General features: G+C 40.3%; 1 protein-coding gene across 3 annotated transcripts; it reads right to left on the bottom strand.

Moving 5' to 3' along the window:
- Nucleotides 1-4,751: 4,751 nt before the first annotated feature.
- On the bottom strand, nt 4,752-24,586 carry xpo1b (exportin 1 (CRM1 homolog, yeast) b). Of its 3 annotated transcripts, none has more exons than XM_017716732.2 (25): nt 21,360-21,490; nt 20,823-20,924; nt 19,430-19,497; nt 17,874-17,946; nt 16,096-16,157; nt 15,974-16,018; nt 15,617-15,798; nt 15,439-15,487; nt 15,088-15,207; nt 14,746-14,874; nt 14,437-14,595; nt 13,457-13,654; nt 13,183-13,321; nt 12,686-12,867; nt 12,425-12,581; nt 11,781-11,944; nt 10,873-11,007; nt 9,738-9,921; nt 9,278-9,384; nt 8,038-8,232; nt 7,581-7,749; nt 7,002-7,136; nt 6,295-6,454; nt 5,723-5,819; nt 4,752-5,173 (listed from the first exon to the last, which is right to left on the bottom strand). In XM_017716732.2, exons 2-25 carry the CDS (start codon nt 20,872-20,874, stop codon nt 5,027-5,029), a joined length of 3,108 nt encoding a protein of 1,035 aa, XP_017572221.1. In that variant the 5' UTR covers nt 20,875-20,924; nt 21,360-21,490; the 3' UTR covers nt 4,752-5,026. The 3 variants fall into 3 exon arrangements, with proteins under 3 accessions (XP_017572221.1, XP_037398194.1, XP_017572220.1); XM_017716731.2 differs by lacking the exon at nt 19,430-19,497 and adding an exon at nt 24,147-24,586 and having other exon boundaries at nt 5,027-5,173; nt 21,360-21,491; XM_037542297.1 differs by lacking the exon at nt 19,430-19,497 and having other exon boundaries at nt 21,360-21,485.
- Nucleotides 24,587-27,516: the final 2,930 nt, after the last annotated feature.

Here is a 27,516-nt window from a genome sequence, read left to right as displayed (position 1 = left end):
TTCTAAAACTATTAGGTTTCTTGTGCTCTGAGTTCCAGATTTTTTTTTCTCTTAAAGTGTGTATAAACCCCAAAGTTCTAATGTCCAATTACTAAATAGCCCTAAAATTCTGGAACTTTAATTATTAGATAATCAAGAACTCAGATTTGAAGAATTTCAGAGCTGAGGGTGAGTATTCCGAGGCTTCTAAGAACAGTGTTAAGCAATCCAAGAATCCCTTCTCAGGAACGCAAGGCGGTGACCCTGTTCAAGTATCCCACTCCAGCTGAGAAACCTGACGCCAAACTTCCGCGCCAACTCATCATCTGTTAGCCTTAATCAAACAGGATGGCGTTATCAGCTATTCGCTTTAGAGCATGCTGGGCTATCACGTTACCGGGTGGAAATGGACACTTGGCCACGGCGGAGACGGGCGTGAGCAGGTGCGGGTTGGGCAAAACGCTGCTGGCTTCTGATGCAACACACTTGGATAAGCTCAGAGAGCACACTGATGCACATCAGTGGCAGGTAGTGCACTGAGGAGAACAGGGAGAGGCACCAAGTTACTGAAGCAGTTTTAGACTCAGAGATGGAACGAGAAAGGACCTCATTTGCCAACGTAACCCAGGAACCATACTTGTAACATTTGTAAGAATGCTGATTTGGGGTTTAGGTCCTGCTTGATGAACAGAAGTGCATAAAACTGATGAGACCTGCTGGATAAATATGGGCCCAGGCCTCCTGAGTGAAAGAGATTATGAAAGAGCAATGGATTGCAGTTAACATATGACATATGACATAAGCAGCTGATGTTTTGATTACAGTAGGCTCCAGTTACTCAATGACCAGAGTTAGGTGCATCAAAAAGGAAGGAACTTAACTGGTGTAACATTGGAGCAGATAGCTCAAACACGGCACATGGGTTCTCAAAGAACCTGTGGTTCCCAGTGCTGATCCTGGAGTACCCTCTGACCTGCACATTTCACTCTTAACCCGTTTCAATTAATCAATTAATAAGGGCTGTTAATTACTGATGAATACGTCCTATTAGTTAACATCCCTTACACTGTTAGAAATAAAGGCTCTGTGCAGGTACATTTTTCATTCATCAAGGTACAGACAACGTAAATAGTTCTCTCAAAGGTACAACAATGGATTTAAGGTTCAGTTGCAAGTAAGTTTTTCCAGGTAAAAATAACATTTGTAGCTTTTCATAATCTGTTTTAAATCAGAACAATGAAAGAGACGGGTGTGCAGAGTCACTACAACTTAGAAAATATAATTACAATGGATTATGGAACAATTGTGTTCCCTAAATGCATTTTGTTACCTAGTACTTGTACTGAGCAATAACAATAAAGTTGAATCTATCTAAAGGTACTGAGACGTACCTCTCAGTACAAGAGGGGTAACGCCCCAGTGACAGTTTCGTACCTTTTTTCTGTTGAAGGTGTGTTACAACAGGAAAGCAAAAAACATGCAGAGCAAGGGGTACTCAAGAACCAGAGGTGGGAAACTGTGGTTCTCAATCCCAGAACTGGACCTTTGTGTTCCCTCTGCTCCAACACACCTGGATTAATTCACGAAGGGCTCAGACAGACAGACTTTTATTCAGCAGTCTTTCTTGCAGAAGACTTGAATAACCAAGCCTTGCCAACAATGAATAAACGCTAGCAGAAACGAAGCAGGACAACCCAGTAATCAAGGGTGGTGCCACACCTCCAAAAAGGTGGGGCAAAACATATTTTTTCAAAAAAGAAAGAAAGAAAGAAAAACAACAGCTGGCTGAGTGACCAAATGCAATTAGGCTACTTACTAAACTGCCTAATGACACATCTTTAAAAAACTTTTCAGAAGTGGGTAACTAGTTATTTACTCAAGTATGTGTAATAAAGTATAACACTGAAGGATTTTACTCTCCTGTACTCAGTACTTAAGGTACTTTTACTTGTGTAATTATTTTAAGCAAGTATCAGTACTTTTACTTGAGTGTTGATTTAGGCTCACCTCTGGAACCTGATCATTAACCGTGTTAGTTTTGATGCTGCTTCAGTAGCTGCAGCCTTAGATAGCGATATTTGCTAGCTAACATCTCTGAAGAGCATCAGGCCGTTTTCATGCCCAGTTCATTTTCTAAAGTTTTTTTTCTTGTGATAGTGTCCCCTTCTTTTGGTTCAGATGGTGGAGTGCAGTGACTAAAGTGGACTAAATTCACCACCACGAACACAGAAAATAGGGACACTTGTAGTCTTTGTGTATACCAAATTAAGTTTATCCGATCAGGTCGCCGATGGTTAGCCAAAAGGTTCACACCAACCAAGGCTGGGTCTGAAAGAGCCTTGTTTTTTTATCTTCTTTTTTGTGCGTGTCCCAAACTCAAAAAAATGCTGGGATGTCACCAGTGATTTTTGAAAGGTGGTGGGGCAAACGCCCACTCACCACCGTGGTTCCAGCGGCCCTGCCAGCAATCACCCGCTTTCCCCCAGAACTTTAACTCCAGGCCCATTCTCCCAGGCAGATCTTCCTTGAGAATGAAAGTGATTTTCATTGGCACAATGCTAACCAGCCAACTAAGGCTGGGTGTCGTTACTGTCGTTTTTATGCCTTGGACGCCTTGACATCAAAACCAATTCCTGAATACTATTATGAATGCCATCTTTTTAATTATAAATCAAAAGCCGACAAGGCTGTTGGTAGATTTATTGACCGCAACAGGTGCCGACTAATGAAGAGGTATTCAACATTAATAAGAAGCACAATGATTAGCTCACTCAAGCAAAGACTGCTTTCTTGCACATTAAAATTTGGTTCTAAATGATTGTTTTAATACTCTATGATTTGAAGTCAATACCATAAAAGCACTGTATTTCAACAGCCAGCTGTAAAGACCACACAAGCTTTAGTTCATTCATTACTAAAAATACACAGCGCATTCTCTGAAAGACCAAATGAGAAAACAAACATTGTGAGCCTGGAGAACTTGGTTATAAAATTCATTTGACTTTAATCAGCTCAAAAAAGTTTCACATCAAACGTAACACTTAAAGAAGGGGGATTCTGCCATTGGCTGGACCTAGAACATTCTTTTCCTACTGAGAATGACAGCATTGCTGTTTCACCTGGATCTCATTTCATTCAGGCGGAGTTTAAAATACAAAACGAAAATAATACTACTACCATTAATAATAGTAATAAAAAACAAAATTAAATGTAAACTGAGTTTTTGTTTTATTTTTTATTTGCTCTAAGTAGTGTCTTGAAGCACTACAGCATGGTAAACAAAGTTAATTGTACAATAATAAAAATTAAAAAAAAAAAAAAAATTCCTTAACTGTCTCTGAGTGAGTTACATGAGAGCAAGTATAAAGACGCAGCCTACAATAAACCCATAAATATTTCAACCACGATTTTTTTTCCATATTTTAACAACTTTGATTTAATGAAAGCTCGCAAAAGGAGCCACCATCCTCATTGAGGAAAACAAAAAACCTGATGTCGGCTAAGCGACAGCACACCCACACACACCTGCGCGCACACACACACACACACACACACACACCAAAACAGGAAGAAACATCCACGTGTTCCCATGGTAATAAAGATGCTATTAGATAGTGATGATGCGCCCATAATAAGCCGCCATGCTGGACAGAGAGCATGTGGGGGCTTTTGACGCGACCGAAATCAAGCAGCATCTATCAGACCTTCATCCTTTCATTCATAACTCATTCATGAATCCCTGTGAGTGGGTCCAACATTCTTCTGCAGGCTGCAGAGAGCAGGGCTTTCCACACCTTGTTCCTCTTCACTCATTCATACACAAATAGACAAAGTGATGAGGAATCTTAGACGACGTCTAACTAGGCAATGAAATCTGATTTTGGACTTGCAAATGTGTGATATGCATTGATCTTATTATTCAAATCATGTGAAAACTGATCATTGACATCTGACCAACAGCACATTTGCTTTCCCACAAAGTATTATAAGCCTCTGCCAAGATTTAAGAAGCAAAAAAATCTATTTCTTTTTCTTTTTTTTTTTGAGTCACAGTCCCACGGCTAGAACCTAAGCGTCTGTTCCAATCAATGACTGACATTAGCAGGACTCAGTTTGAGGCGTTTAACTGCTACTGTGTGTCTTGGCTGCAACAAAATCCCACTTTTGCACCAACAAATTTCTTTTAAACTTGGCGGTTATACCCACAAATGTACGGCTTGTTTTGTTTGTGGTGCTTTTCACAGCTTTTCCCTCCCAAAGCCAGTTTGGTAGGCCAGATGAGGTACCCAGAGGCCAAAAAAGAGGCAAAGATTCCTCATCACTGCTTTAACACGTTCCTTACTGCAAGAGGAAAAACAAAACAAACAAACAAAAAAACAAAACACTGCACTCCCAATTTTATATATAATTTACAAATACATGATGACGAGAGAGAGAGAGAGAGAGAGAGAGAGAGAGAGAGAGAGAGAGAGAGAGAGAGAGAGAGAGAGAGGTGTTAAAAGATGTAGTTCAGAAAGAAAGAAAGAAAGAAAGAAAGAAAGAAAGAAAGAAAGAAAGAAAGAAAGAAAGAAAGAAAGAAAGAAAGAAAGAAAGAAAGAAAGAAAGAAAGAAAGAAAGAAAGAAAGAAAGAAAGAAAGAAAGAAAGAAAGAAAGAAAGAAAGAAAGAAAATTAAAAAATAAAAATAAAAAAAACTCCATGCAGCGTTGAGGTTAACGGACCAAACTTAAGCTTGAGTTAACTATGGAAAGATATTACACAATAAGAGTGTCCATATACAACGCAGGTTTATGTAAAAAGGGCCACTGGGTGACTGGATCATTTACAGATTGGCATTGTTTTGGTCAAGAGACAGCCAAGTGCAGATAAGCTCCTCCAAAGAGGAGGAACTTGCTCACACACCCCCCAACCTCAGCGCACACACACAGCTTCACGGCCCCAAAGACAGACAGAAAGACAGACAGGACACTTCTGTCTTTAGCAATGCATTTACAGTTGTGTTAAGGTGCCAGCACATTGTGTGTGTATGTGTGTGTGAGAGGTGTGTGTTCAGTCACACATCTCCTCTGGGATCTCATGAGGGTTCAGGATTCCAGGGACAGACATCTGCAGCTTATGCTTCTCCTCCTGAGCCTGGCGTAGAGACGCCTCTCGCTCCTCCAGAAACAAATCTGTAGTGTCCTCACCCGCAAACTCCTTGAGGGGAGAGGGAGAGAGGGACAGAGGGCAGAGAGATTAAGTGGAGAGGGAGAGTGAAGAAGAAAAAAAAAAAAAAAAAAAAAAATTTTAGTCTGCCAACATTTCACAAGCTCTAGTCAGCCGCCTCCCAAAAACAGCCCCCTGCAGACATCTAAACTCCTCAACTGTCCTGCTGCACTCTAGATGACCCTACATGCTATAAACGCCCCCACCTCCTCCCAGATGCAAAAGAGCAGTAAGGCCAACACTGCTATTCTACTCAAACACTGTAAGCTGTCTCTAGAGCCAACAGTGATCCACAGCCTGAAAACTTCAATCCAAAAACTACTGTACACATTGTAGCTCATACTGAACTCAAAATGCTGAAAATCCTAATTTGTCTGAGATTTGAGTCTCAACACATGGCAGATCAAGCAGTTTTAACAAAATAAAAAGCAGTTTATTTTCTTACATTCTTAAATGTAAATATTACAGGTAAAGAACAGTGATGTGCTATAATCATAGTGTCTGTAAAGAATGACTGACTAAACCCACAACGAGACTCACCTTTATCTGTACCAGGAAGTCTCTCAGGTGCTCTTTAAAAGCAGGGATGTCCTGGTTTAAACTGAACAGCCCCGTCACAAACACCTTCACCTGCGCACTGTATGCAAACAACAAAAATCAGTATTTAGGTAGCAGGAAGTGGCACTAGATCAGTTGTAAAAAACACACAAACATAACTAGCTCATCCACACAAGGCACATGGACAAAAGTACCATATAAGGGAAATATTCAGAAACACCCAAGGCTCCATCTAACAAAGTGAAGTTTTAAGTGAAATGTTTTAAATGTTATCTGGCATGCAAGTCTAACTAAATGAATTATTTTATTTATTTTGAGTGATCTGCTTCTTCCAAAGCGGGCAGGGGGACAAAACAAAACCAAAAAAATGGTTTGGGCAACAAGCATGCTCAGCAGGAATCAACAACAACAGTTCTCTCAACCACTTTCTTTCATGTCCCATTAGTTTCCACTTGTCCTTACCTAGCACTGAATGTAAACTATGTTTAAAACTATCAATTTAAATACATTAAAATAGTTTTATTCAAATTAAATACAGTAAAATGAAGACTCACTCCTGTAGATGAGGGAAGGCAGTTTTGAGCAGGTTGGCCACATACTCCTGGATGAAAGCCTGATTGCTGACCGGGTTTGCAGGGCTCAGGGTCATACTTATCTTACCCTCCTCCACCAAATTAAACATGTATGCCAGGATAGACGCATGCATTGTCAGACCTGCAGGACACAGAGAAAGAAAAGTCAGTCTAAGGCAGTGTGCATCATAATCAGACAGCAACAGAACTGCTGAGTTTCCTTGACTCATTTAGTAATACCTGTTCGGTGCCAAATTAGGTGTGTTAGAGCAGAGAAAAACACTGAACTGTCCAAGATAGCACCAGGGGTCAGCGTCACCAAGCCATCTAACTTGCAGCTTATTTCAACCTTGGATTTAGTTCACGAGGCGGGCTCCAGGTACACAGTACAACAAGCAGTGAGGCTGAACCACTAGTTCCAGGCTTCAAAATAAGAAGCATTTCTATGCATTTAAAAAGCTGGTTAAGCAGGTGAGTGAGGTGCATTTGTATGAAGGATCCTTTGCACGTAGACAGGTTGTAAGTCTTCTGTGTGTACACCCCTCTACTGGCCATTGAGTGTTGAGAGATGCACTTTTTTGATTTTTTGAGAAAAGCAGCACTGAGTCACTGGATGTGTGTGACGTATCATTACCTACAGCGAAGCTCTGCTGTATGTACTGCAACTGTGAGTGCATGTAGTGACTCACCAGCTGTGTGTGACGTGTCTGTGACTACAGAGAAGATGTGCTGCAGTATGTCGCAGAAATAAGTCTGGTAAAAGCTCTGAGCTGCAGCCTCTTCCTGGGCCACATTCTGCAGCAATGTGTAGAGAATCTGCAGACCTGTACGAACATAAACACTATTTCATTATAATGTTTACATGCTCTTCAGGTTAGACAACTCACAACATTACAGACCACTATACTTTACTCAACTTCATGCTCAAATACTGCATTCCATATATTCAATACAAGATTAGTTCACAACAGAATCGAAGACAAGTCATCACATTCACAATAACCATGGATTACTGCATCCGATAAGTAACACACAGTAGACTTAATACCAGATTTCAAATTAAAAGGACTAGTCCAATCATTGTGATCTAAAACATACAATAATGTAAATAAAACAATATATAATTCAATACAAATGCATTCACATTTCTTTAATACTCATCTCTGCTACTTGCATCCATAACAAAAATAAACACTATTAAAAGCAACACGAATGCATCACTAAGGTAGTCCTACACAAGACTGAGTTGTGTGTATTTCTGTTCTCACCAGTGTCAGCCACATTTCTCATGGTGTGTTTAAAGGCCCAGATGATCGAGTCCAGCACCAGTTTAAACTGGGCTGGGGGAATAGCCAGGAAGGCAGGGAAGCAGTGGGAATTTACAGCCTGAAGCAGGTAGAAGAAGTGTGTTCGGTGCTCAGGATACTCCTCAAAATCCTGGGCAATGAGACAAAATACATTTTTAGTTGGTCTCACTGTAAACATTTTATCCTAGCAAAGTGAAATGTTTATCTTCTGATTGATGTATTTTTATGACAAGAAACAAATTTTTAAAAAAATCTTAATTAGTACAACTATACACACACCTTGTTACCTAAATACACACTACACGCAAGTCTGGCAGAAAATATATTAACGTTTTCCAAGTTGTCAAAGACATGATGACTGTTTAGAAGTTTGGTATGCAACAGGAAAGTTCGAGTGAGTAACTAAAGGCAACCTTACTTTGTTGATCATGTTCAATGTGCACTCGAACACAGCGTCAAATATCTGTGGGATCTCCCCTGTGATATGACCGCCCAGTTTGTTTACGATGGTCGCCATGGTGCTGAGCACTTCCGGCTCTCTGGCCGCTGGGACGTTCCGCTGGTAATCTATAAGGACGGCGTCCAGCAGTGGCGGAACAAAGTTCTCCCCCACCTGACAGACACACACACACACACACACACACACACACACACACACACACACACACACAGGCTTAAGGGATGAGCAGCAAGCGTCAGAGAACTGAGAGTGATAGCAAGTGTGAGTGTTTGCACAATGTGAGGACAGATAATCTGAACAGGTTCAAACTGACTCACACCTGCATTAGACAACAGCTCTCAGAGACACAGACTAATACAGCAAATGCCAGATATTAATACAACATTAGGAACATCCTGCTGCTCAACCCAAAAAAACTGTTATTTGGAACATACTTTCTTTGTAACTACAAAAGAACCTTGAGCATGAGATATCACACTAAGTGCATAGATTACAAACACAGTTTCTGATAAGGATGTTTCTTAAAATTTTGAAAAAAGGAGAGCATAGGCTTGTTTTCAGTATTTGAAGGTCATCAGAACTGCACACACTTGAGGAAAAGCAGTCTGCACAAACTCTAGGGATCAGATCTGCATATACGTTGTTGCTGTTGTATCTAGTTTTGGGAAGGGGACTTGATGTCAATTCTTCAACTCTGATGTGTCTGGAAGTCGAGTCAACTCTTGGCCAATGACCTCAAGTGTTGATAGGCTTTAAGGAATCGACTGTTGAGTCAAGGGCTATTCTGACAGATGCATGTGTAATGCAGGAAAGAGACCGAATAGTTGTTTTTTGTTTGTTTTAAATACAAGGCTGCACATAACTGCAACAGTGTCTCAGCTTGCTAGCACAAACCCCACCTCTAGCCCAAAACTACTGGAACTTTATTTTGTCTAAAACACTTTGGCAACACATTTATCACATCATTGATCTGTATCTGCTCAAATAGTTGGCAAAATATGCTTAGGATGTGTGGCAGGAGCTGAGACCAAGTCAACTCCAGAAAACTCAAACCCTTTTTTGACTGAATTTATTAAAATCAATTAAACCATCTTTACATTAACAGGCGCCAAAGTTAAGAAATTTTGTTTTTGCTCCTATAAAAGTTGCCATTTTTGAGAAAGAAGTTTTTGCTACAAGAGCTGCAAAAATGTCTCACCATCTGTGGGTCGTTGGAACGGCTGACCCAGCCTGAAATGAGTTTGAGAGTTTCTCTCTTTACAGTGCGCATGCTTCTGATCAGAGGCTGCTTTGTCACCATCTCCCCTGCACAAACACACACAAAACAAATCAGAGACAAAGGCACACAAAAAACAACCAAAACTCACTGTAACGCTTCAGAATGTCTCTGTAGTGTATCTATAAATAGAGCCTCACAGAGTCCAGGAAGTGTTTATTCTTAAATTCTATTCTTATTCTAGTCTCCTGTAAAAACACAGCAGCATCAGAGCATTCAGCATTAAATATCTAGCCTCCTACTCTGTCTCTACAGTTTCTTCTATGCAAACGTTATGCAGATTGCTGAAGTCTTCGTTAGGATTTGTATGCTATTAGAATGTGTGAACAAGCAACAAATAAAACAAAAGAACTAAAGCGTTCTAAAATGTTCTCATACATACCATTGGTCTGTATAGCTGCTGAAATGTTCTCGCTGAGGCACTTGTAGACATTAAGCATGTCTAGATAAATACGTCCCAGCTGTATGACGAAGGGGTGACCCACAGCCTTACATGCCCTCACATTGGTCTTAAGAATACTGCCGAGCTGCTTCACTGTCTCTGGATCCTTCAGGATGTCCACGTTCTGTCAGAGAGAGACTCAGATCACTGATGTTTATCAAGCACTTTTGATGCGAACCTGCTGGACCACAATGAGGTTCCAACTGTGTCCTTGGCTGGCCAACTGGTTGAATAATCACCTTTTACTCTTAGCTGGTCCTGATAACTGCTTTTTTTGTTTTCCACAAGTTTAGTGAAAAGCTTTAGTGAAGTCCCAACTATTTGAGGGGCCAAATAAAGTTACGAAGGGCTTGTGAAACTTCAAATCATTACATGTACTATATTGCCAAAAGTATCCACTCACCCATTCAAATAACTAAATTCAGGTGTTCCAATCACTTCCATGGCCAAAGGTGCATAAAACCAAGCACCTAGGCATGCAGACTGCTTCTACAAACATTTGTGAAAGAATGGGTCACTCTCAGGAGCTCAGTCAATTCCAGCGTGGTACCGTGACGGGATGCCACCTGTGCAACAAGTCCAGTCATGAAATTTCCTCGCTACTAAATATTCCAGTCACAGTGGAATTATAAACAAAGTGGAAGTGACTGGGAACGGCAGCAACTCAGCCACGAAGTGATAGGCCACATAAAATGAGCAGGTTCAGCGGATGCTGACGCTCATTGTGTGCAGAGGTCGCCAACTTTCTGCAGTGTCAATTGCTACAGACCTCCAAAGTTCATGCGGCCTTCAGATTAGCTCAAGAAAAGCATAGAGAGCTTCATGGTTTGGGTTTCCATGGCTGAGCAGCTGCATCCAAGCCTTAAATCACCAACTCCAATGCAAATCGTTGAATGCAGTGGTGTCAAGCGCTGCCACTGGACTCTAGAGCATTGGAGACGTTTTCTCTAGAGTGAAGAATCACGCTTCTCCACCTGCCAATCCGATGGACTTCAGCAAAAGAATGTTGCCTCGAGTCATACAGTAAACTATCGTATGTAACGATGTGGGGTGGAGTAAAGTGCTCATGTCTTACCTTGGTGGCCTGCTGTATTATGCTGTCCCACACCTGGTTGGGTAGTAGCATGTACTTTTCAATCAGGTGTTCTTGCACAGCCTGGTCTGTCTGAGCGCCAATCATATAACCCACTGCCTCATAGAATGTATGAACCTACATGGAGTAAACAAGATGAAAAGAAAAAAAAATTATTTAAGAAAAAAAAGAACATACATGCTATGTAAAACATTTTAATATTTAACTCTGTAAAAGTTTCTGTAAGTTATTAAACTGTGAAAAAAATTACATATTTGCACCAGTGCCAGCAAGCTGAAGTAATCAGACCCATAAGAGAAAAAAAAAATGCAGTAAACAGATGCACATCTAAAAACTTGCCTTGAGAATCATAAAACAAGTAAAATTTTTGATCACTGTGTTAAACTGGAAAGCTTCTGCGTTGGACATATCTGAAGGAGCACCCTGTGTTATTCAGTTGAGTTAAAGAGCTAACCCTTAAAAGTTGATACATGATCAGGACTTCTTTCTTCTCCTCAGTTAATGAGGTCTCAACATGTTTGTTTGTCAAGACAGGACAGAGAAATAATTTGTTATTGCTTGGTTACAACTAATGGCAACAGTAGCAGACTACCTAGTCATAGCCACATTACATCTGCTTTTTCTATAATGTCCAGAACAACTCATTTTTGGCAATGTGCTCATATTTTTGCAGTAGCAACATAATATACTTCCTTAACGTTAAACACAAGTGTCACACTGATCAGCCTTGTTCAAACTTAGCCATTTCACTGAATTATTAGCATGTATATTGTCTCCCTGACTTCAGGACTCACCCTAACAAGTACTCCAAAAGTTTCAGTGCATGTTTATATATTACAAAATTACATTACCATCATTTTTTTTTTCCAAACATGGTTGCCAATTCTAACCTGTTGTGGCTGCAGGTCACAGATGATGGTGTTGATATTGTTGAGAATCTCGTCAATGAAAGGCATGACTTCTCCAACCTGCACCTGCACAAAATGTCTCCTGCACTTCTGAGCAATCTTAATGAATGTGTCACACGCCATGTCCTGCACTCCATCATGGGTCTCTGAGAGAGAGGGAGAGAGAGACACAGACAGACTGCTAAAGAGGTCTCCCTTGTCCCTAATTCAATGTATCAAATGTGTGTGAAAAGCAATCAAAACACACTGATTAAAGGGAGATTCAGAATTTAGCATTTTTAAATGTCATGCCACAGCAAGGCAGTTTAGTGTTCTAGTATTCACATCAGCTAATTAGTTACCAAACTATGAATTCAATCAGATGTTTTTGAGCAGGTAAAATCTCAGTTAAGAGAGAATTCATTTGGAATAGGTTTCTAAAAAAATTTTTTTTTAAATCTATCACTAGTTTAGGATATCAAAGTATGGCAAGCACACTCAGGTGTTTACATGTATTTAGTTCTAAAAGTCTGTTTCGCTCACTTTAACTAGCTTAGTTTAGTCAATCGGCTGTATAGTAGTATTTAAATATTCACTGATCATTTAAAATACACATAGGACAGAGGCTCAGAGGCTGTGTGACATACCATGCATGAACTCAAACAGTTTGTTGACCACAGTCTTAAGAAACTTCCAGTGTGCACGAAGGAAACGTGGGTACTGCCCCACAATGTACATGATGTTGGAAGCAATGATGGCCTTGTTATCCTTACCACGCTTCTGCTCACACAAACCTAGCAGGTCCTAACAAACAACATAAAGTCATTGTTTTTCATGAATTGTTGTCAATATATACTTGTACAAGTGTCCAATATATGTTCATGTGTGTTTGAGCAATGAGATAATACCTTGATGACTGTCACAAGGAACCTCTTCTCATCCTCCTCGTGCATGGCTCCACTAATGGAGCCAATGGCCCAGCACAATGTGTTCAGGTTCTTCCAAGACCACTCAGTCCCATTTACCTGGTTATGGAGCTTTTCTGTCATGATCCGCTCTGTGTCTGCATAGTCCAGATGGGTTAGGTACACTATCGAAAGAGAAAAAGAAAAGAATAAGGGAGTAAGCAAGAGAAAGAATGTTAAAAGAAGAGGAGAAAGGGAAAAAAAAAAAAAACACAACACTGAACCAAAATTTCAATCAATCTGTTACGAAAATGACAAAACCACAGCAAGAATAAACTTTGAGTAATCACGGGAGACCACTTCCAATTCAAGTGGCGCAACATTCTGCACTTAACATATGGTGGACTTTAGCAGAAAATTATCTTAGTTGTCAAAATGTCAGCAAAGTTCACTGTGGAAGTGATGCTGGTGCAATTTGGGCAAATAGCACTAGCTCTTACCAAGCGTTTCTCTCATGTTTTTGTAGAGATTGATCGAGTCTGTGTCCTTCATGAACTCCCGCACCACCTCCCCCTGATCATTCTCAACCACCAACACCTCCTCTGGTTTAGCCATGCGACTCACCATCAGCAGACGCACCTGTAAATTAAGGAAATCAACCTCAGTGAGTGTGCACTTCCATGTGCATATAAAATCCTAAAATCCACCATTGTTTATTGTTTGTTTCCTTTGTAAAGCCTTAGTACAGCGTATGTGGATCTATGAGATGCCCACCTTGGACAATACAGGTAGGTAGAGCTGCCTGCGTGGTGGAACATCAAAGTGTTGGCTGCCAGAAAGCAGGGGTGAGGTGGAGGTGCTGAAGGGACTCTCTCGGTACAGCTCTGCTGCCAGGTGATTCCAGTACTCCAGACAAATCTTAAAGATTTCTGTCTCCTCCACCTCTGACACCAGAAGCATATAGTGGAGAGCCTAGAAGGGGGAGATGCAAAGAATTACAAAGAGGAAAAATTGTGTCTTAAAGCTTTATTACAGAACTGCACATAACAGTGGCTCCCATGTCAGATCCACCCTGTACTGCACAACATAAAAAAAAATTTAATTAGCTGATGTGAATAAATGACACAAATGTAAAATGTTCAGCTATACTTTTTTAAGCATTAAAACTACAAGACATCTTTAGTTTAAAGCAGTAAGCTTAAAATACGACAAACAGGCAGAATGTCTTCAGGTGTAAAATGATACCCTTTGCTCCTCACAAAATGGGCAATCACATAGGGACAGTTAGATTCCATTATGGAAAAGCAAAAGAAGAATGGGTAGTCATTACATTCAGGAGCTGAAACTTTTCATGCAGGTTTCACAGACCGCTTGAAAGTCCTTAATTCAGTTTGAGCAGTTTCAGAGATGCTAACACTATCCTATGATTAAGCAGAAGAGCAACTACTCTTGTGGATGTTGGTCATAAAGCTGTAGTTGCAGGGACCCTTTCGATTCGTCAGCATGCTAGACGCAATGACAACACCACTGACAGCGGCTGATCATTTGACATCGCTAAATTCAAACAGAGAGCAAATGAAACAAATTGCATTCTTCTCTTTCTAAAAAAACTTGTATGCAAAATAGCGTTAGTTATACATTTGAAATATGTTCTATATAGATCACTTAAATAAATCATGCTTGGACTGCAAAGCCTAAACAGTTGTTCCATCCACTCTTAGCACCCCCAGGATGTCTCTCAGGCATGCATGTACCTCCATTAGCGTCTCACGCAGGTTGAGTCTCTTCTCGATGAGCTGGCCGTGCTCTTTGAGAAAGGTGCAAAGGAACAGACTGAGGTTCTGGATGAAGTTCTGCTCATCATCTTTCCCGTTTGCGTATGCTAGACGGATATTCGTGTTCAGAGGCAGCATCTATAAACCATACCATAAAAAAAAAAGGTCAATCTAAAACAAAAAGCATTACTTATTTTGCATTGTATGAGTATAGATTGTCTGTTCAGCTGCTCTATCCTGTGAATGACTTACAGATTTGATGATATACAGCAAGTATGTGGGTGTTACCTGTTTGAGCTGCATCATGGTGAGTGTGAACAGTGTGACGAACTGCTCCTCATACTGGCTCACACTCACACCTGCAATCTCCGTCAAACACTTTAGCGTCACGTTGCGGAACATGGGAACATTGAGGAACTAGCAAGAGGTGATGAAAGAAGGAGAAAAAGTGTAATATTATCCAAGATTTGATATATGCAGAAGTAAAAATATTGCTGAGTTTCAAGTAAAATACAGAAAAAGTGCAAGTGTGCTGATCTAGGATTAATGATTTTCCCTCTTTCCTTTATGTCCTTATGAACACAATTATAAAGGGAAGAGTGAGGCAGATGCGAGAGCAGCTGCTCTTACCTTGTACACCAGAGTACTGATTAGTTTGGTCTCGAAGATGTAGCCCAGAGGGATCCAGTTCAAAAACCGCAGCAACGTTTCCAAGGTAGCATGCACCAGAGGAGCATTCTGGGAGTTTTCCTTAGAAATGGGATTGAATAAATAAATAAATAAATAAATAAAAATAATAATAATAATAATAATAATAATAATAATAATATCAGAGGCAGCTAATTTTTAGAGACAGCAAAATGCTGATCAACTACCAATAGCTTATGGAAAAACAAACATAATGGAACAATCAAATTTCATTTTTGAGCCCAGCAACTAACAATTGTAGTGTGCTTTATGTAAAAGTTTGGGACTACATACCATCACAAATTGGCAGAGCTGAAAGATCTGGGAGAATTCATTACACATGCTGCAGGAAACAGAAGCCATGGTTAATGACTACATGCTTCAGTCCTGCATTTCAGTCTATTATGTAATCTAAAACACAACATTTAAGTGATAAAGTACTTATTAATTATCGCTGCTGGTGGAGCCTCACCTGTCCTTCAGGTGTTTGGCTTTGACCTGGGTCATCTGCCCACTGGAGAAGTCAAACACCTCTTCACTAAGCAGCTTCAAGATAATCATGTTGTTCTGGCAGAGGCTCTCACTGGTGCGACTTGCTCCAACAATGTCACTGATGAATGTGGGCCAGTGCTTCGGCCATTCCTGCTTCAGGATCTACAAGTCACAGAAATAACACAAACAGCAATGGAAGATCATAAATTTGCTTAGCACCTAAATTTACTTATTACCTAGACCCATTTTGCTACTTTGTCAGCTTTAAAATATATTAAACAGTTTTTAAAAGCATATTACAAAAGAAACATTTTTAATGATTTTGTAAAACACTTACCTGAACTAAGATCATGTTGAGTTTTCCAATGTACACCTTTTCTTTCTACAACAAAACATAAGTGTCATTCAGGTCAGTCAAACAAGGAGAAAATCATGAGCCAAAATAAAGTAGGACACTACCTCTACGTTGGCCGCATCAGACGACGTCTTGATGATCAGCCCGACGACATACTTTTTAATACCTGCACAGAAGAGGACGACAGGAGTGGTGTGAGAACTTTTAAATTTAAGTAGTATTATTGGGCCAGCCAAGCATTGTGCATGACTGGCAATGATTAACAACACTGAACTTTTCTTTTTGAAATACAATAAAGATAGCACAAATGTTTGTGAGGTGAATGAATAATAGAGGAATGCAGTGAAAGTTACAACTAATATGTAAAAATTAAAAAGTTACAAGCAAAATCACAAAAATTCAAGGCCAAAGAGCAGTAAAGTCTAAGGACAGCAGAGGGAGCAAGAGAGCACAAGTCAACTTCACTTGAGACAAAATGGCAGTATTTTTTTTTAATAAGAATACTTTTTGCTAGGAGGTTCAACAACAACAACAACGACGACAACAACTCAGTCACCATCATGGTTCACTACAAAATATTGAACAACACTCATCGTCTTTCCACTAGATCAAAATCTCACCTGCTTGTTTTCAAAGAATCAGTATTTTAAAGCACAATTAAGAATTTGAGCTCAGCAGGCAGTGCTACTGAGCAAGTGTCTGATATTTTCCAGACTTATGTTGCCTTGGGATGAAGTGCATTCTATCTGTGTTCTGACACACAATATGCGTGTTTCAATAATGATTAAAAATTGTTTTATAAATCATTACTGCAATACTTCACTTTGTATTACTCAATACCAGGAAAAAAATATGGAGTTCTCTAACAAAGCATGTTTATTATTGTGTGGTGTGATCCAACTTAATTTCAGATTATCCAGATGATTTGTAGGCATTCATATAAAACAAAGCCTTTATATGACCCAAAAAATAAATTATTGCAGGCCAATTACACCACATCGCATTCAGGGTTTGCAAATGTGTCTTTAATACATTGCAAAGCAAAACAATGCACTATTTTGAGCATGACACTCCAACTAAGTTTGCATTGTTAAACACGTTTGCAACAGTTGTACAGAGATGTTAGCTATAAATGAGGGTTTGGAGCATGTTTTGAAAAATTAGACCGCTGTGGCAATTCCTTCAGCATAGCAATGATTCTCTGTGCTCAAGAAGAAGAAAAACACTGAGGCAGAGAAACTTCCAGCACTTTTTTAAAGGGAATAAAGCTCAACTTGGCAACAGCATAGCAGCTGCAACAAATTTTTTTTTTTTTTTTGCCTCCCCAAGTGAAAGCTGCCTGCAAACTACTCTATCTGAATCAGTTCAGTTTGCATGCTGACTGCATAATGCCTACCGGGCTCCTCATATTAAAAGCAAATTAAATCCGTATCTGTGCTAACTGTCCAGTTATGATCACCTTATATCAAGCCCTTGACCTGTTCTTGACATACAGTAGCACAGCACTGAACAGCTTATTGTCCTCTCTACTCAAACACAATAATTCAGCTCATGATTGGTTTGACAGCAAGCTGTTAAGCTAAATAGGGTGTGCTGCAGGAGAGAAAATGCTGAACTGAACTATGCAGTGCAGCCAGACTAGTGCATTACCTTAAGAAGTTACTTCTAAAAGCTTAGACAATAACAATATACCACATTTTGATTTGCTGGAAGGAAGTACAGATCAGGATCAGATGGAACAAACAAATAAAACAGAAAATCAGAGCATCAAGGATTCACTGCAGTTCACTGCTAGTACCAAATCTCAAACCATGTAACGTGACTGGTAACAAAGCATGTTGTCAATGCTTGTGAATAGTAAGCAAAAGGAGATCAGATTTACCTTCACATTGGTTTCTAGGAAGAATCTTCCATCTTGTTTTAATAACTGTTTCCAGAATCTGCAGAGCATAGTACTGGAATGCCAAAAGAACAAAGCAGATATTAGTGACCCCAGCTTTAACTAACCATTTACCACATGAGCTAGTGCTGTACTGTGCATTTTTCAGAATAATGACTCAAACCAAAAGAGAAAGACAATCATTACTGTCTTAATACATTTTTTAAAATGTGTTTAAAATCAGACTGAACATACTCTTTCATGCAGGTTTGATTTCAATGTGTTAATTCCTAGGTTTCTTCCTTTAAAACTTTCTACAGAATCAGTGTATGCAGATTGAAGCCTGTAGAAGTTTTGCTGTTTCTGCCAGTTTCACACCAGAAAGTGAAAGACAGGAAAGGAAGTGCTAACGGCTGGTAACTAACGGCTCAGGACTGCGTTCAACCACAACCACGCAGGAAGCCAGAAGACCCACAAAATAGTAGAAGTCTTTATATTAAATAGACGTCTATCGCTTTAGAGAATAAAAGGTCCGACAACTTCCCCAACACGGTATCCAATTCACAGTGTTCTGCTATGATTACCACACCTCTACTAATTCTACTGATTATTAAATCAAAGAACCAGAAAAAAAAAAAAAAAAAAAAAAAAAAAGTCAGAAAAGTATCGGCGCCTGCTGTTTTCACCTTTAGCTGGTGTGGGTCTCGGGAACAGCAAGACGAGCCACAGGTTTGGTTCCATACAGTTATGCATACAGTGCTTCAGGAGCCTTTTTATATTACAGAAATGTGAGAATTTTAGGTAAGTTAGTGTTTGAGTTACTGTTACTGTAATTTGCGTTATTTGAATCAACAGTATTTCAGCTGTAGGGATCAATGATTTTTGAGATGAGTGAAGAAAATTCAAGAGAGTTAAAAACAAAGACAGATGCAACGAGGGGAGTTAATGTTTAACAAAAGATTTAAAATGGAGGAAAGAAAGTGATTAAAGGTGAAATCTGAAGATATAAACCCTGCAAACTGCACTCAGTTAAATGTTTACCCATCTAAAACCCCCAAAAACCTGAACAGATATTCACCTTTAATTCCATTTCGGATTAATCTTTGGGGTTAAAACCAAAAGTCAACATAAAAACAAAACTGCATCCATTGTACCAGCCACTAAATATTTACATGTTGGCTTTTTGAAGAAATTGATAATAAAACAGTGGTTATGCATACAGAGAGAGAGAGAGAGAGATAGAGAAAAAGAAAAAGGACTAAGAAACACAGACTCACAGACAAATGATCCCTACAGCAGAAACACCTAGCTGCCCTACACCTAGTTAGAGCAATACCCGCTACCTGCCTAAACCACTGAGAAGATATCATACCTAAGAGCAGGAGTACTGGTCCAGGATCAGTTTCTCCTAATGAACGCGAGCTGACGGGCAGAAGGAACTGATCCTGGATCAGCATCTTACTCTGATGCTGCTTAGCTCTCCCTCCTCCAGATGAGAAGCAAATGCAATGAAAACGGATGCAGAGCAGAATTAAGTATAAGGGAATGAAAAGGTAGACCTTGTGGAGGCCTGCCGCCCAAAGCCTAGCTGTGTCAAGGTGCACAGGAAGACACACCCCTTTTCTTCCTATTACAAGCAATCAACATAATGGAACATTGTCGTTAATAATCAAATATGAACAACTTCAATGAAGATATTCTCTTTGTGATTTGTTGTTTGTTCTTTTCTGATCTCTTTAAATCAATAATCATAAAAAAGAAAGAAAATAAGGGAAGCAATTGATTACAAGTGCCAAAGCACTTTACATACTGTTTCTGATTTTGGGGGGGGGGGGTCATTTTGTTGTCGTTTAGAAGTGTTACTTGTACTAAAAAAATAAATAAATAAATAAGAATTTTACCTTTTCTCTTTAAATCTCAGTTGCGCTAAAGCCCTTGCATTTTGGGCAGCATAATATGAAACTATAAATACTGTTGACAAATCCACTCCAAACATTAGTAATACTGACCAGAGGGTTAAGAGCACACTTACAGCAAGCCCAAAAAATGTAAATAAATAAATAAGTAAGTAAAAGGCAAACTGGGTGACCGGTACTTTGAGGAAGTCTCTCACATAATGGGGAAGAAGTTCCATCCCAACAAGTGGAGTACATTAACAACTGCTGAGTATATCAAAGCCCCAATTAGGATCAGCCGAAACAGCGCCGCAGCCACCACAGGATTAACTCTGAGTCTTCTAATTGAGAGCATGGGAAACATACTGTGCCTTTTAAAAAGGGAACTTCATATGATTAAATCTTCTTGGTGCTGCATCAGTAAAAACTGCCTCACGTGTTTCAGCGATTTCTGATTGAGCCTTCAATGGCAAGTTGTCCTCATTCAGTTTGCCCATTGGCCCAATGACCAAATGAATGTTAATGCCCAAGAGTTTGCAGAGAGTGAGTACTAAGGTAAGATATGAGTAGGCAGTCTGAACCTGTGGAAAGCCTCTCTGAGCATGTTGTTAGCCAAGAGGGCCAAACTTACTGTAAACACTAAAGCAGCTCATACAGATTTGTAATTAAGAAATGGATTTGCTTGGGTGTAGCACACATAATACTGGACTCACAGGTTCTGAGCTTTCAAATATTTGACTTAGAGACAAGAACACCTTGTCAAAATACCTGAAGCCATGATGCCAAACTAACACAAATAAAAACCTGCTCCACCTTAAACAATATAAAAGGACAACAGTTTTAGTGGTGATTAGATTTCCCCAAAAAACTGTAGGATATCACAACAGAACTTCCTCAAAGTAGAGATTTCAGGGCCCATGCTCACAAAGCACCTTGATGTTAGAGTGCTGCTACTGGTTAGAAATTCAGAAAATATGAACAGCACTCTTGCTCCAAGATGCCTAATGAACAGCGACCCGGTTGACTGCTGTAGACTAGATGGAGGTGGAAGACTTACTTTGGTATTCATGTTCTGGGAGAACTCCAGAATGGTATCCACTCGAGTCCATGCATCTGGGTGCTCTTTCAAATGGGTGAGGACCTCTTGGGCCATTCTTTGCTGGAACAGAAAAATGTGTTTAACCAAGCTGCACAAAAGTTTGGCAAGGACACACTGATATGATTATTTAGAGTAAAGTTAATTAATATGCACTAACTTATTGTAATATCTGTTGTATAATAAATAATAGAAGTATACATTAATCAAGCTCTGCACAATTCTTTACCAAAATATTTTTATGCCCTGCAGGACTGTGCAGAAGCATGTGGGTTCAACTTGCAATGTTTGTTTCGCCCGCCCAAGTCTTTCCAATATGGGACAGTGAACTAATGTCAAAGTCGATCAGACTAAGATTTGTTTTCTTTTGGATAGCCTTCTAAGAGAATGTGCATAGTGGCATAATCCCCTTTGGGGTTAAAATAACAGCACTAGTTTCATCTGCTGCAATCAAGCAACTGCAGGCGAAGCCATTTCAGAGAGGGCTGAAATTCTTACCTGCGGTCCCACTCCATGGTACAAGCAGTTAACCACATTATCCAGTAGGTTAATGTCCAGTTTCTGGTTGAAGTCCAGCAGCTGTCTGGCTGCATGGTCGGCTAACATTGTCATAACTGCTGGCATAGAGCTCTGTGGGGACAGGGAGGGCTGGTGAGGCCTTTTCAGGGGAGACAACGTCCCGTCCCGCAGGAAAAAGTCATGAAAATGAGATCCAAATATTGGACCACTTCCTTGCATCCCATCTGCATGGCCATCCACATGTCTTGACCATGACCTAGGACCAACGTCTAAGAGCAAGAGTGCTGATCAAGGATTAGACGTTGCTCATGTATTCTTGTGTTACTTCACAAACGAAAAACGGAAAGGAATGACACTCCTACTGTGCCATTCTGGGTAGGAGAGCTTGTTTGCATGGGTACTCAAAGCAAAAGTACTAATCTAGGATCAGAGTCCATATTTATCAAGCATCTCAGAGTGAAAACACTGACCCAAGATCAGCTCATTCAACTTTACTCAACATTTAAGCCTATCATAATGATTAAAGCATTCTCTGAACAGTATCATGAAATCTCTTTATGGCAAACTAAGTCCCTTAAAATAATATTAATTACCTTAAAAATGGTCTTTTTGACAAACTGTCCCAGGTCAGCTTTGTAGACTTTAGATCTTGTACTTGAAGTAAGGATATGAAGCGGACAGGCTACTTCATGCAAGCCATGGTCTGAACTCTTGCTACAAGCTTCAGGTGGTCTAGTGCCCCTACCTATGAAAAGCAGACCACTCATGGGACTAGATCTATCTGAGCTTGTTCAGATATGAAAAGTAAGCCAGTAAACCAGCACTCTTACTCTCAAGACATTTAACAACTCTAAATCAAAAATTAAATTAAGGTGTCAAAAGTAACTTCAAAATATTGAAACTAGAAAAGCAACATGAACTTTCTGAGCACTCCAACGCTTCAAAGCTATTACTCTGTAAGTACAGGTTTGGCAGACCCACTCTGGTGTGTGTGCAGAGAAGGAGCAGAGACTGATCTCTATTTTTCTCAATGAGACCACGTGTGAACCAGCCCTTTCTTTGACGTCACACTGTTTACATCTGTCGCAGAGAGGCGTGGCCACGTGACCGAATATGAAACCTCCTCTCTTAACGCATCAAGTATTCATAACACCAGCTTCACATTCACCACTCCGAGCACCCTAACCAGAAGACACACTTCAAGGAGGCAAGTTAGTGGTCCTCATTATTCAATTTATATAAGGCTGGAGCCAAAGGCTGCATGACAGACCTAAACAACATCGACAGATTGTGAATTTAAACGTGCATAAGCCAAAATTCTCTGCAGCCACTTGTATGTTCTGCAGAAAGGCACCCAAAAATCCTAAGACTTAACCTCCTTTTCTGTAATGCAGCAACACAAATCCACGCTGGGTTGATCATTGCTGAAAAATAGTGATCACGGGATAGTGGCACGGGATAACTCAGACAGTCCTCTCTTCCACATCCCGCAATTCCAAATCTGATTCTCTTTAACCGATTATGCACAGATGCCACTTTGTGTTACTAGCTGGAGAGATGCTTCATCCATTAGCATCGCTGGCTTTAACTGTACATATGCTCTCCTGCGTTGATGAACAAGTCGTCTTTCCGCTCTCCTCTCATATCAAATCTCGCCAGGGAGCATCAGAGATGAAGGGGCCGTCCTCGTCGTGTCCTTCTCCTAAAGTGGTCTACGTGCTTGGGCAACTGACTGACACAGGACAGAGCCAAATCTGAGGAGGCACACTATTAACTGACTCCAATCAGAACCAGCAAAAGACATTCAACCAACAAACAGTAACAGTGCCTCCAAATTCACCCCCAAATGAGCAGCAGACCAACTTTATTTCCAACCTGGGTGCAGTCTGCTGTTTCTTTCAAACTCTCTACGGTCATCATCTATGCATATTTCTCACGATCCACCATTTTGCCTCTGGAAAGTAAAACATTAAACTGTACCTGTAGCAGATGGTTACATATGGCAAATAAATGTCGAGACTTTGATCCATGTTTGCAAAAGGATCTCTTTGACTGCAAACCAGAACACACATATACATACACACTAACTAGTCGGCTCCTCCCACTAAATCTGAAATTTCTGCCTTATAGCTTTTAAGGTTTAAGCATACAGGTGTGAGAAGGAAGTTATCAACTTGCCCATCCACTAATAAAGCAATCTATTTAACTACATCTAACACGAATGCACAGTTGCTGAGCAGATTTGTCTAAACTGTACTGTAAGCTGCAAGGCTATATAGCTGGGGGAGTTTAAACACTGCATGGTGCTTGCTGGTTTATCTCCACGAAGATTATCCAAAGTTAACCACTGATTTAAAGCAGGACACGGAGATACAAAGATCTTGCACACGCATCCCCTGAGAAGTCAGGACCATGCCATACATCCTCAACATCTCCAACGTTATCAAAACCTTTAAGCAACTGACTAGGCTACAGTCATTTTCTTGGTCGAACTCACCCGTTCCACCTTAAATGGTGCAGCAGTTACATTCTGGCGCGAGGACCCAGAATACAACTGCTTCACCATTTAAGGTGGAAGAGGAAAATTTGAACAAGAAGCTGACTTCAGCTTCGTGAGCAAACCTATGACACAACACACGTTACTTATGTACTTACCTACATGAAAGTTTACAGTGTTGATCTGAAAAAGTTAAAAGAAGTCTAAGCTAAGCTACACAAACAGCACAACCGTTTCACGTTATGAATAACCCCCCGCCGTTTACCTACCGAAAAGTCCAAGCCTTTGAAAGAAAGGTCTGCTTTTCTGCCAGCGTTGCTAAAACTTGAGTTAACTAGCTCCAAAACCGTTGGTGGCTCGTTCAGTAAGGTCTGTCTGTTGGTCAGGAATTAATAAAAAGAAAAGCAAGCAGAAACGCTGACTGTAACGGTAACGGTAGCCACTCTGAGGTCCTGTGAGGAGTTAACGTTAATGCTAGCGAGGCTAGTCAGGTTGATGAACTGCGATGTGGAGCCCTCACGGTTTTCTCTCAGCCCGGTTCATTTTACGGATTAAAGTCACGCTTGGTTAACAGGTTTTCTCTTTTTTGGTCTTTACTGAAAGGATTTTGCAGCGGCGGTGAGCCTGTAAATCTGTATGTGTGAGTGTCTCGTCTCCTTCTCCTCATAAGCAACGAACTCGTAACCGGTTGAAACCGGTTCAGACTGGGAGATTCCATCTCGGTTTAGTTTTCAGCCGGTGGCGCCGCGAAAAGTTCGGATCGACGTCACGCCCATGCTGGCGCGCCATTGGCCCGCTCGGCGGCGCTCTCCCCCCATTGGAGGACGCGCCTGTCCATCACACTCGGGCGCCAGAATGTAACTCCTGTACCATTTAAGGTGGAATGGGGAAATTCGAACAAGAAGCTGGCGAATGAGAAGCTGACTTAAGCTTCGGGTCGAACACGACTTTCATATCTTTGCAGCAATTTTAAAAAACGGCATATCAAAATCCTGGGAGGTAGAAATGGCAGAGCATTTTTGCACCACGAGTTGGGGAGGGGCGGGGGCATTAGAGCTTGCACTTGTGCTGCTTGTAAGCTGGTAATTTTCCACTAGCCACGGAGGGGGAGTGGTTGAGAGGCAGGCTGCCATACGCATGGCACGGGTCAGAGGCAGATACAATGGGGGAAATATACGGCGTTTTTCTTTTAACCCAAATAAAACTGTAATATGATATCAGTTGCAGTGTTTCGACACTATAGTTGCAGTATTGATCCACTTTGCAATACTGATCAAACAGCCACGTTTGGAAGAAATTAGTGTGTATTTTTTTCCTCCCTCCCCACGAGCCACGTGACTGAACTCCACTTAAACGTCAGTTGATGGAAAAATACAGGATTTTCTGTGTAGGCAAAGTAGAGCTGGAGCTGAACAAAGGCTAAAACGCACCATGCATTGATCATGTCGTCCATGCATTGAAATAATCAGCTGCATGAAAGTAATAAGGGATGTGATGTTGTAAATATTGCATGCAGATTTGAAATATGTGCTCAAAATACAACAGAGTGTTGTTATGCAGTTGTATGTTGACAGTTCGTTGTTGTTGTATGTTGAGTTTCTGCTAAATTAAATCATAAAGACATCCACAAAGTCGTTCTGAGTGGTTTGGTGTGAAATGGTTCAGATTTTTTTTTTTTATAGTGGTGGTGATAGGAACCAGGGGTCACAGTGTCTACAACACAAATGTAGATGTTTTATTTACTATCCAAACCCACTAGTGAACCTCTTCTGAGTTTTCTATGGAATGATGATGATAGTAAAATGGTAGAAAATCTAAAATAATTTTTCTTCGGAGACTATTTTGCCTCACCATTAGCCGCCTAATGAGCCAATTCAACCACACAAATATACCTCACACAGTACCCAAGTAGCCATGAACCAAGAAAGCTAGTTCAACTAGGTCAAAAGCTTGGTCAGTTGGCCACTTTGGGCTTGTACTTGTATACAATGAACAAAAAAAGTTGTTCATTTTTGTCATCTAATGGTCAGATTCAATTTCATGATTATGACAGACATAGCAGCCAGTGTTATGAAATGTGTCAGTTCAGCGCACAGCAGTGTTAGCTTGTCCAGAGCCATATTCATATTTCGGCTCATAATTCAGAGGAAACAGCAATTGTATTGGCTTTGGAATATATTTGTTTACCACAGGGAGCAAAATTCTAATTTGGACATGACGCTGATTACAGAATGAAAGCGCAACGTCAGAAGTTGATCATACTCATAGACCGTGTGGTTATAGCAGTTTGGTGACACCTGCTCGTCCAGTATTTCTCCGGAAATAAGTGAATTTCTATAAGCTAAGAATAGCTCAGCCACTTTACATTGACGTCCCTGTAGGCACTGAATAATAATCATTAGTATATAATAATCCTGGGCTTTTAGGGGCTTAATGGGGAGTTTGTCATCTTTTGCTGCAGTAACAGTCTCTACTCTGTGAAGGGTTTTACCCTAAATGTTGGAACATTGCTGTGAAGATTTGATTGAGCATTAGTGAGGTCAGGTACTGTTGTTGGATGATCAGTTCTGGATCACTCCAACTCATCCCAAAGGTATACCTGTCCACAAAGTTTTGAAGACACACACACACACACACACACACACAAGGCCATATTAATAATTTTGTTTATGTGTGCATGACTTATTTGCTCTGTAGAAATAATAAAATCTCCCTCATTGTGCGTACAAGACCCGTAGACTACATTTTTATATATTTTGTCTCTAAATTATGCTCACACAGACTATTTTGCCTCACAGTGCCCTCCACCAAGAGTGGGCTTTATATGTGCATTTTAGGCCAAAAGTTCTCTTGTAAAACATCAGGCAGTGGATTCATAACTATGTCATGTAATAACTTTCTGCGAGGGAGCTTTTAGAGGTGGACGTCTGGTTCCTATCACCTGTGAACAATTCTGAATAAGATGCTCTAGCGTGATCTGAGTTTCAACACAAGAAGGCCTTTGCTCATTAGTGAGATATTTATTTAACTTTTCATAAATAGTAGTCACTTTTGTGGCTGATTTGACACCTATTTATGTCCATCACTGTGGTCGTATGGTTACTCTAGAGGTAGGTCCATTGGTCTTGGATCTATGGCCTGAAGATTAATGTCTAATAGATTTATGTTGAAATCACAATTTAGGGGAGAGCAATTTTCAAATAGCACGATCTGCAATTTTTTTAATGACAGCCTACTTTGTCAAAACATTATCTCACGTTTTAAGTGGGGAAATTTAACCTAATAACACAGAACTTGTGAACTGCCTATAGATGAGTTAGACCAATCAGAGGCATTCAAACCTTCATGTGTTGTGACATCACAACCAGAACTTACTAACAATCCTGGCTCACTGCGTTCAAGCTTCAAGCCTCAATCCAGAAAAAGAGGATATTCTGGTTTTGGCAAAGAAAACAGGCCTGAACCTTGATTTATATGAAACAATGGCAATTAAAATTGCAGTCAGAAAAATCACAATTAGATATTTTCCTCCAAATCGTTCATCCGTACTCAGGATCAGTGGGGTTCCCATCTGCATGCTCGCCACAAGAAGGGCATAATGAGAGCAATAGAATTGTAATAACAGATAAGTGTGTTAGG

Source organism: Pygocentrus nattereri, chromosome 10 (genome assembly GCF_015220715.1).
Source record: "Pygocentrus nattereri isolate fPygNat1 chromosome 10, fPygNat1.pri, whole genome shotgun sequence".
Taxonomy (NCBI): Eukaryota; Metazoa; Chordata; class Actinopteri; order Characiformes; family Serrasalmidae; genus Pygocentrus; species Pygocentrus nattereri.
This window is presented reverse-complemented; position numbering and strand designations above follow the sequence as displayed.